General features: G+C 56.3%; 2 protein-coding genes across 2 annotated transcripts in view; one reads left to right on the plus strand and one right to left on the minus strand.

The window, feature by feature from the left end:
* Window positions 1–1,265, plus strand: part of NDUFAF3 (NADH:ubiquinone oxidoreductase complex assembly factor 3) — a 5,099-nt gene extending 3,834 nt beyond the window's left edge. Inside the window, exons 2-4 of the mRNA XM_009284526.1 lie at window positions 69–135; window positions 482–582; window positions 775–1,265. Coding sequence (XP_009282801.1) covers window positions 69–135; window positions 482–582; window positions 775–870 — 264 coding nt within the window. The 3' untranslated portion in view covers window positions 871–1,265. The remainder of the gene's footprint in view (window positions 1–68; window positions 136–481; window positions 583–774) is intronic.
* A 1,643-nt stretch (window positions 1,266–2,908) lies between these two features.
* The window catches only part of IMPDH2 (inosine monophosphate dehydrogenase 2), a 17,813-nt gene continuing 6,367 nt past the window's right edge, over window positions 2,909–14,354 (minus strand). Inside the window, exons 2-13 of the mRNA XM_009284527.2 lie at window positions 14,111–14,350; window positions 13,438–13,644; window positions 11,162–11,249; window positions 10,345–10,544; window positions 9,162–9,252; window positions 8,331–8,426; window positions 6,882–6,953; window positions 4,504–4,647; window positions 4,155–4,299; window positions 3,926–4,069; window positions 3,469–3,552; window positions 2,909–3,168 (exon numbers count right to left, since the gene is read on the minus strand). Of these exons, the coding sequence (XP_009282802.1) occupies window positions 3,147–3,168; window positions 3,469–3,552; window positions 3,926–4,069; window positions 4,155–4,299; window positions 4,504–4,647; window positions 6,882–6,953; window positions 8,331–8,426; window positions 9,162–9,252; window positions 10,345–10,544; window positions 11,162–11,249; window positions 13,438–13,644; window positions 14,111–14,350 (1,533 nt within the window). The 3' untranslated portion in view covers window positions 2,909–3,146. The remainder of the gene's footprint in view (window positions 3,169–3,468; window positions 3,553–3,925; window positions 4,070–4,154; window positions 4,300–4,503; window positions 4,648–6,881; window positions 6,954–8,330; window positions 8,427–9,161; window positions 9,253–10,344; window positions 10,545–11,161; window positions 11,250–13,437; window positions 13,645–14,110; window positions 14,351–14,354) is intronic.

A 14,354-nucleotide genomic window follows, 5' to 3' on the forward strand; every position in this document is an offset into this window, starting at 1 on the left:
CACCCGCGCTGTGGGCGACCGCCCCGGGGGGGGGTCTGCCCAGCTCAGTGCCCTCCGTGTCCCCGCAGGTTGGCTCCTACAGGGACATCTCGCATGAGAGTCTGTCGCTATTCCGGCTGCTGGAGCCCCAAATAGGTACGTGGGGCGGCCGGGGCCCTGCGCTGTCACAGCCTGCCCGAGCTGGCTCCTGAGCTGTGCTGGGCTGCTGGGGCCCGGCTGCCCCTTGGGGCCATCTCAGCTCTGCCCCAGCCCACCCCGCAGTGCCCTGCCAGCGTTTTGGGGGAGGGAGCTGCTCTCTGGCATCGTTCTGCTCTGCAGCAGCAGCTGGAGGGGCACAGCGGGGCCGGCTTCCCCCTCATTTGGGCTCCTGTAGGGGCGGCTGTGGGGAAGCTGTTTGACCCTGCAGGGAGGGCAGGTCTGGGCCGAGGCAGCCCCAGTGCAGCCCTGCCCACCCTTGCCTGCGGTCGTGTCCTGGTTGCAGAGATCCTGGTGCTGGGCACAGGAGACAGGGTGGAGCGGCTCCACCCCGCCGTGCTGAAGCAGATGCGGGAGTGCGGGATCGCTGTGGAGGTGCAGGACACGGTGAGGAGGGGTGTGCAGAGGGGTGTGCACAGGCAGCACCCCAGTGAAGAGGAGGGTGGTGGCCACTGGGAGTGCAGCCCCCCGGCCCCTTCCTCGACAGGCAGGAGGGAGGGGGTCATGTGCCCCATGGGGAAGGGCTGCATCTCCTGCCCGAGGCCTCGGGCTTCACTCCCTCCTTTTTCTATTTCACAGCCAAATGCGTGCGCAACCTTCAACTTCCTAACAAGTGAAAAGCGCGTGGCAGCTGCTGGGCTCATCCCTCCGCGGGGTACCTACATGGGGATGTAGGCTCTGCCTGCCACGGGCTGAACAGCTCTTCCTCTTCCCTGCCTGGAGCCCCCAGCCCTCACCACCCCCAGCGGAGAAATGCTTTGGACTAAACTGTCGGAGCCCGGCTGTGGCTGGGTGGTGGCTCTCTGCACACAGGAGGGTATTGTGAAATGCGCGGGCTTGGCTCTGCCCCAAAGTCCCTGGCTTCCCGGCCGCCTTGCCCAGTGCTGGGGGCTGCAGGGCACAGCGCGAGGCCCGAGCGTTGCCGGCAGCACTGCAACCGCAGCCCTGCTGCTCTGCCTTGGCAGCAGGAAGCCATCACCCCGAGGCAGGGTGGAGGCTGGCGGGGTGAGCTGCACGCCCCTGGGTATGTTTGGGGCTCCGGAAGGAAAATACATGTAAATTGGAAGTACAAGGCAATTGCATGTTGGTTAATGCACAGCAGAGGGGGGGCTGTAATGCACCATCAGGCTGCGCGTGCTCGCCGCCCCTGCAGAGCTGGCCAGGTGGTGGCTGTGTTGGCCACCACAGCTCCCTGGGCAGCGTGCGCGGTGTTGGGGTCACCACCTGCCAGCAGCTCCCTGGGCACGGCCAGCACTGGCAACTGGTGCGTCCCAGCTGGCGCTGGCCTGCCCCGGGCTCTCCTGTGGGGTTTTGTACCCCCCCCCCCCAGCTGCAGTCGGTCCCGGCTCAGCACTAGGTGCTGCACCCCGTCTCCCTTGCAGGCTCAAGCAGGGCACACGGCACACGGAGAGGGTCACTGCCCCCCTGTGAAGCCTCGAGCTGCAGTCGGTCCCGGCTCAGCACTAGGTGCTGCACCCCGTCTCCCTTGCAGGCTCATGGCTCAAGCAGGGCACACAGAGAGGGTCACTGCCCCCCGCCCCATCTTGCACTGGCTCATGGTTGTGGATGCCACCCCTGGGGGTAGGGTGGGGGGTACACGTACTGAATCGCAGCCTCGCTCCCCAAACCCTGCTGCCTCCGTGGGTCCAAGGAGGGGGTATGCGGCTGCGGTCCCCAGCCTTGAGGCAGGCCATGGGCTAGCTTTGCTTAACAAGCCAGCTGCATTAATGAATGTTTGACACCAACACCGTTATGCTGTAATTCAAGGCTCTGGTTTTAGCATGTGTAAATCTGACACTGCCATGCTGCGGAGTGATTCTTTTTTTTCAGTCAACAACATTAGAGACACAAAATGCTGACAGTAAACACGCGCTCTTCGGCAGAGTGACATTTGCATGTGTTGGGGGGGGGGCCTGATACACATGTAAAACACCTTTGGCACCTGGTGTTGCAAGCACAGGTAACCTGGCCATGCAGGGGAGGTTTGCACTGGTCAGGCATGCAGAAACGCAAACCCCGGCTCCTTTATAAGCCCGTGAGCTCTCAGTTGTGCCGTTCCAAGTTCCTTGTCCACATGTCTTCTGGCAAACAAACAGTACAAGTGATCTGTAGCGCCTGCACCAGCCAGCCCAAGGGGTGCAGCTGCTGGGGCAACGTGGGGACGAGCATCTGGGGGGTTGTGGGGGACAGTATGGGATGGTTAGGGGAAGAAACAAAGGGAAGGAGAAAGGTGGATTGGTGAGGAGCAAGCACGGGAAGGTACAGGTACAAGGGCCTGGTGTGTGTAAGCAGCTGCAGCGCAGCGCATTTCCAGGGGTGTCTGGGTGGGTGCGCACATCACACACAAGCACCTACATGCTTATCGTTGCAGCAGCTGGACCTGGCACAGGGTCCTGCGGCAGCCTGGCAGCTGCTGCTGGGTTGGGCAGGTCCCAGCAGTAGCTAACAGCCCTGTAAAATCCATTTGCTTTCTTGCCCAGCAGCCACTTGTTTTCTGCTCTCAGGAAGGTTTTTTTTTTTTAAACACTCCACACCGCATTATCCACTCAGCCCTGTCAAGGGGCTGTCCTGTCCCCTCCCCGTTCCCCCTGACACGCAGTGTCCCTTCTGGGGCCATCAGCTGCTCCTGAGAGGGTGCAGGAAGCGAAGGAGAGAGCCAGGGAAGGAGAACAAGGGCAGTACAGAAGGAAGAGGGGCTCCGGGCTGACACCAACTGCACATCTTTTCCTTTTATTGTAAAACACGGCCAACGCGTGCAAGGCTCCAGGCACCAGCCCAGGATCACTGCTCCTGGGCAGGGGGTGGGCCCTCTCAGGTGGTGATGAAGCAGCCAAGGGACACACGGAGCTCCAGGCAGCCCACAGAGTAATGGCACTTCTGCAGCAAGAGCAGCTCCCGCGCGGGGTGGCACAGGGCTGAGTGGCACGATGACAGACACAGACAGGCCTCCTTCAGAAGAGGCGCTTCTCATACCTGTGAGGGGAGCAGCAAACCGGAGAGCCCTTTTACTGACCCGCCTGACCAGGGCAAGGACCAAAGGTGCAGTTAGGAACGGCTCCTGGCCTGCTGGTCCATGGTGGGGAAAAGCCCCGGCACACTGGCAGAGAGGAGCACTGGCCCGGGCCAGACAACAGGCTGCGCCTCAGCCCAGCTGCGCAGCAGGAGTTGAAGCCAGCAGCGTGCTGGCTTGCCAGCTGAGGCACAGGACAGCAGCACTTAACTCCCCCCCAACGCCCACCCCAGGGAGACAGGGGTCCTGCCAGCAGCACTTACGAGTGGAGGCCATGCACCCCTCCCTCCACCTGGGCAGACGTCGTCCTCTTCTCAAACTTCAGCTCTCCCGAGTACATCATGGCTCTGGGGGGAAAGGACACCTGTCACGTGCCAGCCAGAGTCCAGGGAGGACAGTGCACACGTTCAGCTGGAGCAGCTGGGACAAGGGACACTGGTTCCTCCAGCTGCGGCCAGAATGGTCTTTGCTGTGCTCCCAAGAGCCAGGCGGAGTAAGGGAACCCCGACATTTCAGGCCCAACCAGCAGAATATGCCACAGGAGCCCGTGCTCCTGCATCCCTGGGGCTGGCAGATCTATGACGCAGCGCCCACTGGAGACGAAGGCTACAGCGAGGTCAGACCATGCAGAACACACCACAGCATGGGTACAGCTTGCCCAGAGACCCCAAATGGCAGCACTGTGGCCTAACCAGAGCACAAGCGAAGGGAAGGACTCACCGGACTTGGGTCAGGCTCTTGGCACCAATATCCTGGCAGGAATGCTGGATCCCAGCAATCAGGTATGGAATGAACTTGTGGATAGAGCCCTTGTCCTGCACTGCGCCAGAGACCCCCTGGGCCACTTTGATTTTGTCCGTCTCGCTGCATGGGAGCACAAATCAAGGAAGTTTGTGAAGCAGAGAAACCCCAAAAGCTTGATCTGCTGCCCCAAAGCACCATCTCTTACCTGAAATACCGGTTCTGGCTGCCCAAGTTCTTGTCCATGGCATCTAGTGAGCCCATGCCACGGTATTTCTTCAGCCTAATTCCATCTGAGAAGAAGTATTCACCTGGGGCCTCCGTGGTGGCAGCCAGGAGAGAGCCCATCATCACTGGCACAAGAGATCAAGAGCAGCACGTCAGCAGCAGGAAGGCTGTAGCCGCAAAAAACCTCAGGGTCCCTGGGCACAGACCCCCCATGCCCCCAGCCACCTGCAGGTATACGCCCTCGTGCCCAGAATCAAATGCCATATGGAAACCCTTCCCAGGAGACTCCCTACAACATGCACGACCTGGTCGCCCGACGTGCTGCTCACCTGTGGAGGCCCCGAGTGCGAGGGCCTTTGCGATGTGCCCAACCGTCTGGATCCCTCCATCTGCAATCACGGGGACGCCGAATCTCCTGGCGTATTCGGACACCTTGTACACCGCCGTGGCCTGGGGGCGGCCGCACGCCAGCACTACAGGTGGGGAGAGAGCAGAGAAAGGGTCAGCTCCCACGCAGCAGCACGTTCCCTCCCTAGCAGGCCCTTTAGGCTTCCAGCACACACATGCTCCAGCACTCGGGAACGCACAAATCCCTGGATGCTCCTTCCCTAGGCCGAGTTGCAAGAGAAGCGGATGCCCAGGAGATGCCTGTTGGGACATCCTCATGGCCCTTGACTCCAAAAAGCTGTGGGTGACCTTGGGACTGGGGTCTTTGATCGAATGTCTGGGATCAGCAGAGACTCGCAGCCCGTCCTGGTGCACAGCAGACGTGAGGAGCTTGGGAAGGAAGCAGAGCAGACTCCAAAAGCCCCTCTCCAGAGCATCCCTGGCACGTAGCCATGTTCCGCCGCTCGCTCCCTCCTAGCAGTGCCAGACCCCTTCTCCGTATACCCAGCAGCTGTATGATGTGTTTCTTGCAAGGAAAGGCAGCTGGCTGGGAGAGAGCTGGTATGTATATGTATGTATATATATATTTTTATATATATACACACATATACATCTGCACACACACAAACAGACATGCAGCAGTGGAAAAGGAAACGGGCAGGGTGATTTGATGGCTTACAGGAAATAATTTATGTTCCTGCCCTGCAACGTAGCAAGGATTCTGTCAAGTTTAGCTGCCCCATGGGAAGGGAGTTACTAGCTTTGGATTTACCTGCTCTTCCCAGTCACTAGCAGTTAAGAGGCTTCCCGTTGTACGCGGGGAAAACCAGCGCAGGGCACGTCTTTTAACACATCTGTCAGCCACAGGCATGCAAGTATGCCGAGATAAGCTTCTCTCAGGGAGACTTCCCTTCCCCACAATTAACTGGAAGCCTTTTCTCCAGTCACAGTTAGTCCGATACACCAGGTAAGATTATGGCCATGCAGGATTAGTACTTCGGAGCGTGAACTCCAGGTGTGGTTTAGCCTGCCTGGCAGCAGCACTGGCAGCGCACATCCCTGGCAGAGGTTTGCCGAGGCCGGGAGTCTGCAGTTGCTCTGTTCCCAGTGCTCAGCAGCAGCTGCTGAGAGAGGGAAGCCAGACTCCAGGCTGAGATCGTGAAAGAACTGATTTTAATTGAACAAAACTCATTGTTAAGCTAGGGCTCAGCCAGCCAGGGAGAGTCTGCCAGCTATAACATGAATGCCGTTAGTCTTAAAGAGATGGTCTCGCTCGGTACCACACTGCTAAAGGCCACATTGCGGCTGCAAAACGCTGCAAGGAAGAACTCTGTGGAGAGAAGCACCTGATTTTGGAGGCTCTAGAGCCCGGTGCCTACAGGACTGTGCCATAGGCAGTGCAGGGCCTGCAGAAACCTCACAACAGTGACCACGGAGACCAGCCCTTTAAGGAACAGCTTGGCTCAGGGCCCCTGGGAGCATCGCACCGTTCCGACTGTCCCAGTGCCCAGAGCCACAGCTTCAGAGCACAGGCTTCCAAAGCAGGGTTCAGAGCACACACACGCCAAGTGGTCAGGGTGAGGGGTTTGTCTTTTTTAGTGTATCTGCAAAGGGTGGCCCTACAAGATCAGCTGCTAGAGAAAACCTTCCGGGATCTTCAACAGAAACCTCTTTCCCTCTGAGGTGCGTCAAAACTAGGAGAAAGGGCAAAACCCAAGGCTTGCCTCGGGTGGCTGCTTGATGCGGCAGCATCAGAGAGGTACAGAGCAGACAAAGCTGCACCCTGTGTTGGGCAGAAGAGCCCTGTCTCTCCACATGAGGATCAGGCGTCAGTGGGGAAAGATGTGGTTCTGGTACGCAGCTGCCAAGGTGGCCATACGCAGTTAAGCCCCTCTGTAACCCCAGGGGAGCTAGCTCCAAGTGAAGCTTAGCCAGTGCACAACTTCCCCACAACTGGGGCCAGATTTAGATCGAGGACTGCTCAGGGATCACCTCCCAGCACTGGATCAGTGGGGGCACGCCCAGCTAGAGATCCAGAAGATGCAGCCAGAAAGCTCAGTCAGGCTCCTGAACTGGATTTTGGAGTGGAGGGTGGACAAGCCTGAGTGCCCTCAGCTTTGACAATTCAGACCCTGCTTTAGGAATTCAGAAAGGCTTCTCAGCTTCCACTTCAGATTCAAAACCAGTATCCAAAGCCACAAAACCCCAAGTGCATCTACAGCTAAATTATTCTCAAACAAGCAGTAGGGCCATGTGCAGCCAAATCAGGGTCCTGCTTCAAGACACATAATTAGGGTTGGGAACAGGGCAAGTGACTTACTATAGGTGCCCGTGACAGTAGAAGGGCATTTGGGGCTGTGGGACTTTAGGTCTGGAGGGATCTTTGGAGCAGCTAAACAAAAACAAACACACACATTTTAGAGACAGAAGAACAGCAGCAGAACAAAGGACCCCAGCAGTGACCTGCTACTAGGCAGAGCATACGGTGTGGGACAGAGCTGACCTTCCTAGCCCGAGCCAAGCCAGAGGCCAGATCCAAGCCAGCCAGGCCCGGCTGTGCAGAGCGCATGCTCGCCCTACCCCAGCAGCCATCCAGAGAGGTGACCTGACCCCCCCAATCCAAAGAGCCAGAGTTCTTGCCCTAAGAGGGCCAAAAACCCAGGGAGCTGCGGTTAAGAGTTTTGCAACCACGTCTCCTGTGAAGCACCACATTCTACCCTGCTCTGTTTCTTCCCCAAAACCAGCACCCAACCCCACCTCCCGTGGCAACTGGGAGAGGCACCCTCTGGAGACGTTCACCACGCTGCAGAACGGAGCATGCCTCAGCGGGTCCTCTGCCTTGGAGCCAGAGTAGGACACGTGCATCCTGGTTCTGCTCTGGCTATGGAAGCATCAGCCCAAGGACACCGCAACCTCCCTAGAAAGGTCACCCGAGACAGGCTGCCCTGGCTGGGAAACCCCCCGCAGCCAGTGCTCCCACGGCAGGCAAAGCAGGAACGCAGCCTAGGTCCAGGGCTGCTCGAAGGCTCCGCGCTGGAATCAGCGGAGCTAATGCAGCATCTTCAGCCATCAGCTACCCTCTTGCTGCCTCCCGTGGCAAGGACCAAGGAGCAAAGCAGAGAGGGGCTGTGCTCGTGGGCTGCAGCGCCTTGCACCGCCTCTGCATCTCACCTGCCAGGTTCAAAACACGAGGACTGTCCTCAAGGCAGCCTTTCTCCAGGCCCTGGGGACGCCCCTCTCCACCTTTTAACCAAGGGTGACATGGCGTCTGCCCCACACAAGCTCCAGCTAACCACAGAGACAACGGCCAGAAATCCCATCGCGGCCTGGAAATTGCAGAAAGGTACCGAGCCCAGCAGACCAATACTCAAGCATCACGCACACTGCTGCCAGAGGGAAGGGGAGCGCAGACGGCCCAGTGCACTTCACCCGTCAGCACTGGGGATCCAGTAAGCCCCTCTCCCTGCAGAGCTGCCTGCCAGCCCCATCCCACACCAAGCCAGCGGCTCCTCTTGGGCAAAGCCGCACGTGCCACACCTGCTCTACTCAGTCTCAGTCAGTACTGGGAAATGCCTTTGCTGCTGCTGCCACCCCAAAGGTTTGACCCAGGTGATGAGAACGTCCTGGACGAAGCGGGTGATAGATGGCTTGCTGTTGGACACTGCCCTTACAACGGGAGAAGTCCATCCTGACTACGCTGCTTTTCAGCAGGGAATCTCTATTAAACAGATGTCTTCAGCCTATTTAGGAGATAGCTGATCTCTCTCACCTTCCTGTGTGATGCAGATGGAGCCACTGCCCATCCCGACTCTCAGGGCATCGACCCCTGCGTCAATGAGGTTCTTGGCCTGAGCAGCGGTCACAACTGTGGGGAGCAGAAACTGGTTTGAAGAGAGACAAGCAGATTTGCAAGTGACACTGCTCTGCTCTGGTGCTTCCCCCGTGGCTGCAAACATCCCCTACCCAGGGCACCAGCCTGTGTCAGAGCCAGGCCTGGCTGTCCGCTGCTGCCAGGCCTATCTGCAAAAGCAGCAGTGAGTTTCTGCCCCAGCTGTCCCCAGTGGGCGAGATGACACTGGCCCTTTAGGCTACTCTGCAACATGCTTACACCCAAAGGCTGAGGTAGCAGAGGTCACCGCGTGGTGCCAAGCACTCTTTGGGCCACACCATGTAGGGAGGGCAGAGCACAGGCTAACAGCAGCACCAGTAACACACCAGCCAGGTAAAGACAAGGACTGCTGAACTCTGCTGTCAAGAGGCAGGGAAAATTTCCATTAGATTTCCACATTAAGCAACATTCACTATTATTATCCAAAATGTTAAACTGGTGTGTAAAAGAAGCTAATGTGTAACAGGCTAGAGGACTGCAGCGCGCTGTGCTGCAAAACAAAGGTTTCAAAATATTTGCAGCTGTGGCAGCAGTAGGATACTGCCCTGTGTCTGCAGAGTGGTCTTGCTCTATTCCACAAGCCAGAGGAAACAATTTCAAGTTCACAGACATTTACCAAGAGGATCATTTCATCCACGTCCCTGCAGCTCCCTCTATGTCTAAGCAGCAAACATACTTTAAAGACAAGAACAGTCTTCAACACATGCCTACCGTTTCCTCCAATAACTTGTAGGTTGGGATATTTCTCTTTAATATATTTTATCATATTGATCTGGAAGATGGAGTTCCCCTGAGAGGAATCCTGCAACAGAAAGAAAACCAATTTCAACCAGAATTTCTGCAAAAGATTACAAATACAGCTCCAGAAGAGCCTCAGATCTTCACTCTGCCTACTGGGGTCTCTTGCTAAGCTGGCTAAGTAGGCAAAATGACTCCCCAAATTGAGCACAGAACCAGAGGAGAAGCTGCTGCCAAGACAATAACGTACCTTCCCTGAGCAAGGCAGTTTATCATAAAGACTTCAGTAACATCCTTCATGTTTAAATCCTGTGGCTTCTACAGTAGGCAACAAGCAGCACATCTGGCTGCAGGTAATAACCGTCTGGCTCTACCACCAGGACACCGTCAGCCCTGTCTCAAACTACAGGTGAAATGGTGAATGTTCCTTGTGAAACCCAGAAGGGCTGGTGGGGGGATGCATCTCTCCCTGCTGCGCAGCAGGGCAGCTGAAATACCAGATGTCGACCACCGAGCGCTCAGGCCCTGCCAATCTCCGTGACCCGGCCAGCTCGCGGTGTCTGTTAAACATTTCCAGCTGCAACGCTGCTCGGCCATGCCCTCAGAGCACGGTGAACTTGCAAGCTAACAATCGATGAGAAAACAATGTGCAAATACAGGCAGTGACCACTGTGCCCGAAAGCTTACAGGCCAGCAGAGCAGCTCTGGGCTGACCACTCCTGAACGTGAGGCCGTTAAGAGAGTAACATGGTGACAAACACTGAACTGAAGGGAAAACTGTAAGAAACTGTAAGAAGCCAAATATTCAAAACTAGTTAGGAATATCAGAGAGGACGGCGGCAGACTGCAAGAAGCATTTGTAGAAGACCCTGTATTAACTGACAGCATTTCTCTTCTCAGCCTTCAGGTCTTCGATGCACCCTACATACTCACTCAAGGTGAGTAAGTTCCCAGGCAAGAGGAATCCCTCTTATTTGAGGGCTCCAACCTGAACGAGTCTGAGAGGTCAACAGACTGCCATATTCTAACACAGAAGGGCCTGTAACGAAGACAGTAAGTGCCATGCTGCTGCCCCACTGTCAGAGGGATTCATTCAAATCGGATCCTCAGCCCACCCCAACCCCCCAGGCCAATGTGATGCCTGTGGGTGGCTCACCAGCACTACCACATCCACGCCAGCCTGCACCAGGAGGTCCAGCCGGTACTTGTCATCTTCGTGGGTCCCGATAGCGGCACCACAGAGCAGCTGCTTCTTGGAATCCTTAGAAGCCAGAGGGTAGTCCCGGTTCTTCTTGAGGTCGGTGCGGGCAATTATAGCCACCAGCTCGTCATCTTCATTAACAATTGGCAGCTTGCCTTGAAACAAACAGAAAGAACATCGCTGCAGATTTCTGCAGGAGACAGACGTTAGCCCGGAGCAGCGCGGCAGACCAGGAGCATCAGGCAGGCAGCAACTGGTACAAGGTGGAGACTCAAAGAGGTGCGTTACCAAATCCTGCTTGGCCACGGATGCCAGCAGCCCTGGCTCGGGAAACAGAGCAAGGAGTTTGCAGGACTGGAGAAGGACTCGCTATCCTCACTCTGACCATAGAAAAAGTGCATCTTTTTTAACGATCAGACCCATGACACTGTGTTAAAAGTCAAACTACCAAACCCTAACAGAGCTGAACTGAGTGCCAAAATGTGAAGGCCAGGATAGAACACTGAAGACGTGTGGCTGGACAGCCAGGCGCTCTTCAGCTCCTGGGCTGCCAAGAATCCCTCAACTTCAAACAGATTTGAGATGAACGCTTGTGAACTCTGTACCCTGGCAGAAGGCTGCGGGCACTCTCTCCTCACTGTCCTCTCCTCGTGCTGGAACGCAGCCCTTCCATGTTCCACCCACACACGGACACGTGCCCACATTCACCCACTACTGCTCCCAGCCCAGCGCTTCCATGGCTCTTCCTCACGCCGCAGACGTTCGCAAGTACCTTTTTTACTCCTTTGCAGAATTTCATTCGCTTCTTTCAACATTACGCCAGCCGGGGCCACAACAAGATCCTCCCGCTTTGTCATAATCTAGTGGGAGAGAGAAGATAAAAAGTCACAAGAACTCCTTCGCACTGATCTGAAAATACCGAACCCCTCTGCCCACGTGAAACGCTCTGCAGCAGCCGTGTGGGAGTGCTCTACAGACAAAGGAGCCCACAGCACAGCAACACGCCTCCAGAAACACACAGGAACAGCCTCCAATGTGCTGTCCCCATGCGAGCAGCGGCCATCAGCCCCCAAGTCCATCGGTGTAGTGAAAACAGGAGATGGCAGAGGGCCTCAGCAAGCCGAGGGAGAGCACCTAGAAACAAGGGACGACTCTCAGATGACCCTTGTTTGGGATGTCACCCAAACAGCCTTCCCTTTTAATAGAGCGCAGGCAAATAAGGGCTGGAGACACCTCCAGAGTCCCATGCTGTTCTGGCAGAAACGCTACCCCCAAGCTCATTTTCAGGCAGCGATCCCCAGCACACAGGCTCTGGAAGGGCTCTGCTCAGAATAACCCACCGCTGCTGCTGGCAAGGTCAACGGGGCAAAGGAGCCGCTTCAATCCAAACAAACACGCTCACCCACGCTCACTCTTGACAAACAAGCACCAAAACACAGCGGAAAGGCAAGGGGCTACGGACACAAGCTGGAACACGGGAACATCTGATATGGTGTACAGAAAAAAGCTTTTACCACAACAGTGGTCAAAGACTGGAAGAGCAGCCCAGAGAGGCAGTGAAACCTCTCCATCCTTGGAGACTCGGACACGGCCCCACGCAACCTGCTCCAGCTGAAGGCGCCTCAAGCAGAAGGCTTGTCAAGAGACCTTGAGGCCCCTTCCCACCCACGGCGTTCTGCGATCACAAACTTCACATGGGATGTTTTCATAAAAGGTTACTCGAGAAGGCCAGGCAAAGCTAAAAGGGAACACTCTAACCCTCAAGGAAGGTAGATTAGTTGCGCACAACAAAGAAAAGAGGGAATGTTTTAGTTATTTATACCATAAGAACAGACACTTTGAATCAGGAAAGAGGTTCACCCCACCTGCATCCACCCAAAATCCTGTCTGTGACAGAACCCACATCTCAGGAAAAGCCTGAGGAATCACAGACATATCCCAACACACTCCCTAAGCCTGCGGGATCCACGAGCTTTCCGAGCTACAGGAGACCCGTGTGTTCAACTGGATGGCAATAAACAGCTCAGCAAGACGACTGCTGGATGGCAGTTGGGGAGAGATCTAGGAGACCATTCATCTCCTTAGCCTTGCCTGGTGACAGAGGCAAGCACCAAACGCTATCAGTGGGAAGCTTCCAACTTTGCAGCGCTGAACGATCCACGTAAAGGATGAGAGGAGATTCTTATCTGGTTCCTCTGAATGGGCCAGCATCGCTTCAAAGGGCCATGTGCACTTTTATAACCTACTCCCGGTTTAAGATTCTTGTTACAGGTATTTATAGGCGATTTCAAACCAAACAGGGATGAGCATGTGATACCAGGTTCGGTCAGCAAGAGCTAAAAATAGTCGTGAGTCAAGAGCAGAGCCTGGCCAAGAGGCAGCGGTGGTGTAACCTGACAGCGCCGCAGATCTACAGTTACACAGCTCGTGTAACGGGAATGCCAGAACTAACAGGAATCAACATCGGCATCGCAGAGAACGTTTTTCTGTACGAGGGGAGTTTGACAGTGTAGCATTATAAAGGCTAAACTGCCAGTCTCCAAGTTCAGGGGGTTATTTTAAAGAGCAAGTAGCCTAGATGAGGCACACAGGGAAGGGCAGTCCAGAAAAGGAAGACTGGCACTTGGAGGGCTCGCTGGGCGCAGTGCAGCTGCTACAGCCCTGGCTGGCGCCAGCACGCTACATGGGGCCACAGCAGCAGCCAGGAACACCAGGAATTAATGACTGAACCAGGGGAGAGCACCAGCTGTGGAGAGGATGGCTTCCACAACACTGAAAGATAACCCCGCAGGAGGAGTCATGCGAACGCTAACTGCGCTGCCGCTCTCTTCTATCTGCACTGCAAGAGTCACAGAGAGAGCGTAAATGAACGAGACGCTCTCCCCTGGAAATACAGTTAAAGATGGACCTGCAGAGCCAACGTGGAGCTGCTCCCTCCAGCTGGTGCAGCATCCTCACAGCCACGCACTCACCCTTCTCCTTATCACAAGCCACACTGCTTCCTAAGGCAACGCTCGCATCCATCGGCTGCTCACAAGCCCTTCTCACCTCGCCGAGAGGCAGGTCATGCTCCGACTCTTTCAGGAAATCAATATCTCGAGATGAAATGATCCCAACCAGCTTGCCCCCCATCTTCCCGTTGTCCGTGATGGGAATCCCACAGAATCCGTGACGAGCTTTTGCTTCAAACACATCTCGCACTCGGTCGTTGGGGCTCAGCACCACGGGGTCTGTGATGAATCCTTGCTCGTATTTCTGAAAAGCAGCAGATTCAGCAGCCAGGCTAAGCGGCACCACCAGACCGAGCAGAAGCCGGACACGTGCCCAGTGGTTACTGCGGCCGCTCACAAAGGTCTGCAACCACGCAACGTGGCCACGTGCTCACCGACAGGATGACTCCCAAACCAGCACCAAGGCTCACCCAAGTAGCGTTAGATTCCCAAGAGTTCCCAGGCTAACCTCCTTCCTGAAATTACGGGGAATAGTCCCACACCAGGAAGCCTGGCAGTTCTAAAACCCCAAGCTGCATGTGGGACAGCACCTGGCACACAACAAGAGGTTTGTGCAGGCAACCACGGCAGCGCTCCTGTTCCGAAACAGCAAGATCCGGCACACTTTAACGGTCTCCTCCCACAGCATCTTCAGTAGGGCCAAACCCCACCGCCCACCTCCACGAAGCGCCCTGCGAGCGCGGTTCGGCACTGCCGTTCCAGCCACTCACCTTCACCTTCCGCACTTCGTTGGCCTGGAACTCCGGGGTGCAGTTGTGGTGGATGAACCCAATTCCCCCTGTCAGCTGGTAACACAAAGGCGGCTGTAAGTCACTGCAAGAACCGCCCGGCCCTTCCCCGGGCGGATCCAGCAGCTGGGCACGGAGAGCTGGACCACCCAGGCCGCCCTCGGGGAGCCAGTGGGGCAAGGCCGGGGACGGGTGGGGTGCCTGCCCGCGGGCACGGCTTCCCTGC

This window comes from Aptenodytes forsteri, unplaced genomic scaffold, assembly GCF_000699145.1.
Source record: "Aptenodytes forsteri isolate BGI_AS27 unplaced genomic scaffold, ASM69914v1 Scaffold53, whole genome shotgun sequence".
Classification (NCBI taxonomy): Eukaryota; Metazoa; Chordata; class Aves; order Sphenisciformes; family Spheniscidae; genus Aptenodytes; species Aptenodytes forsteri.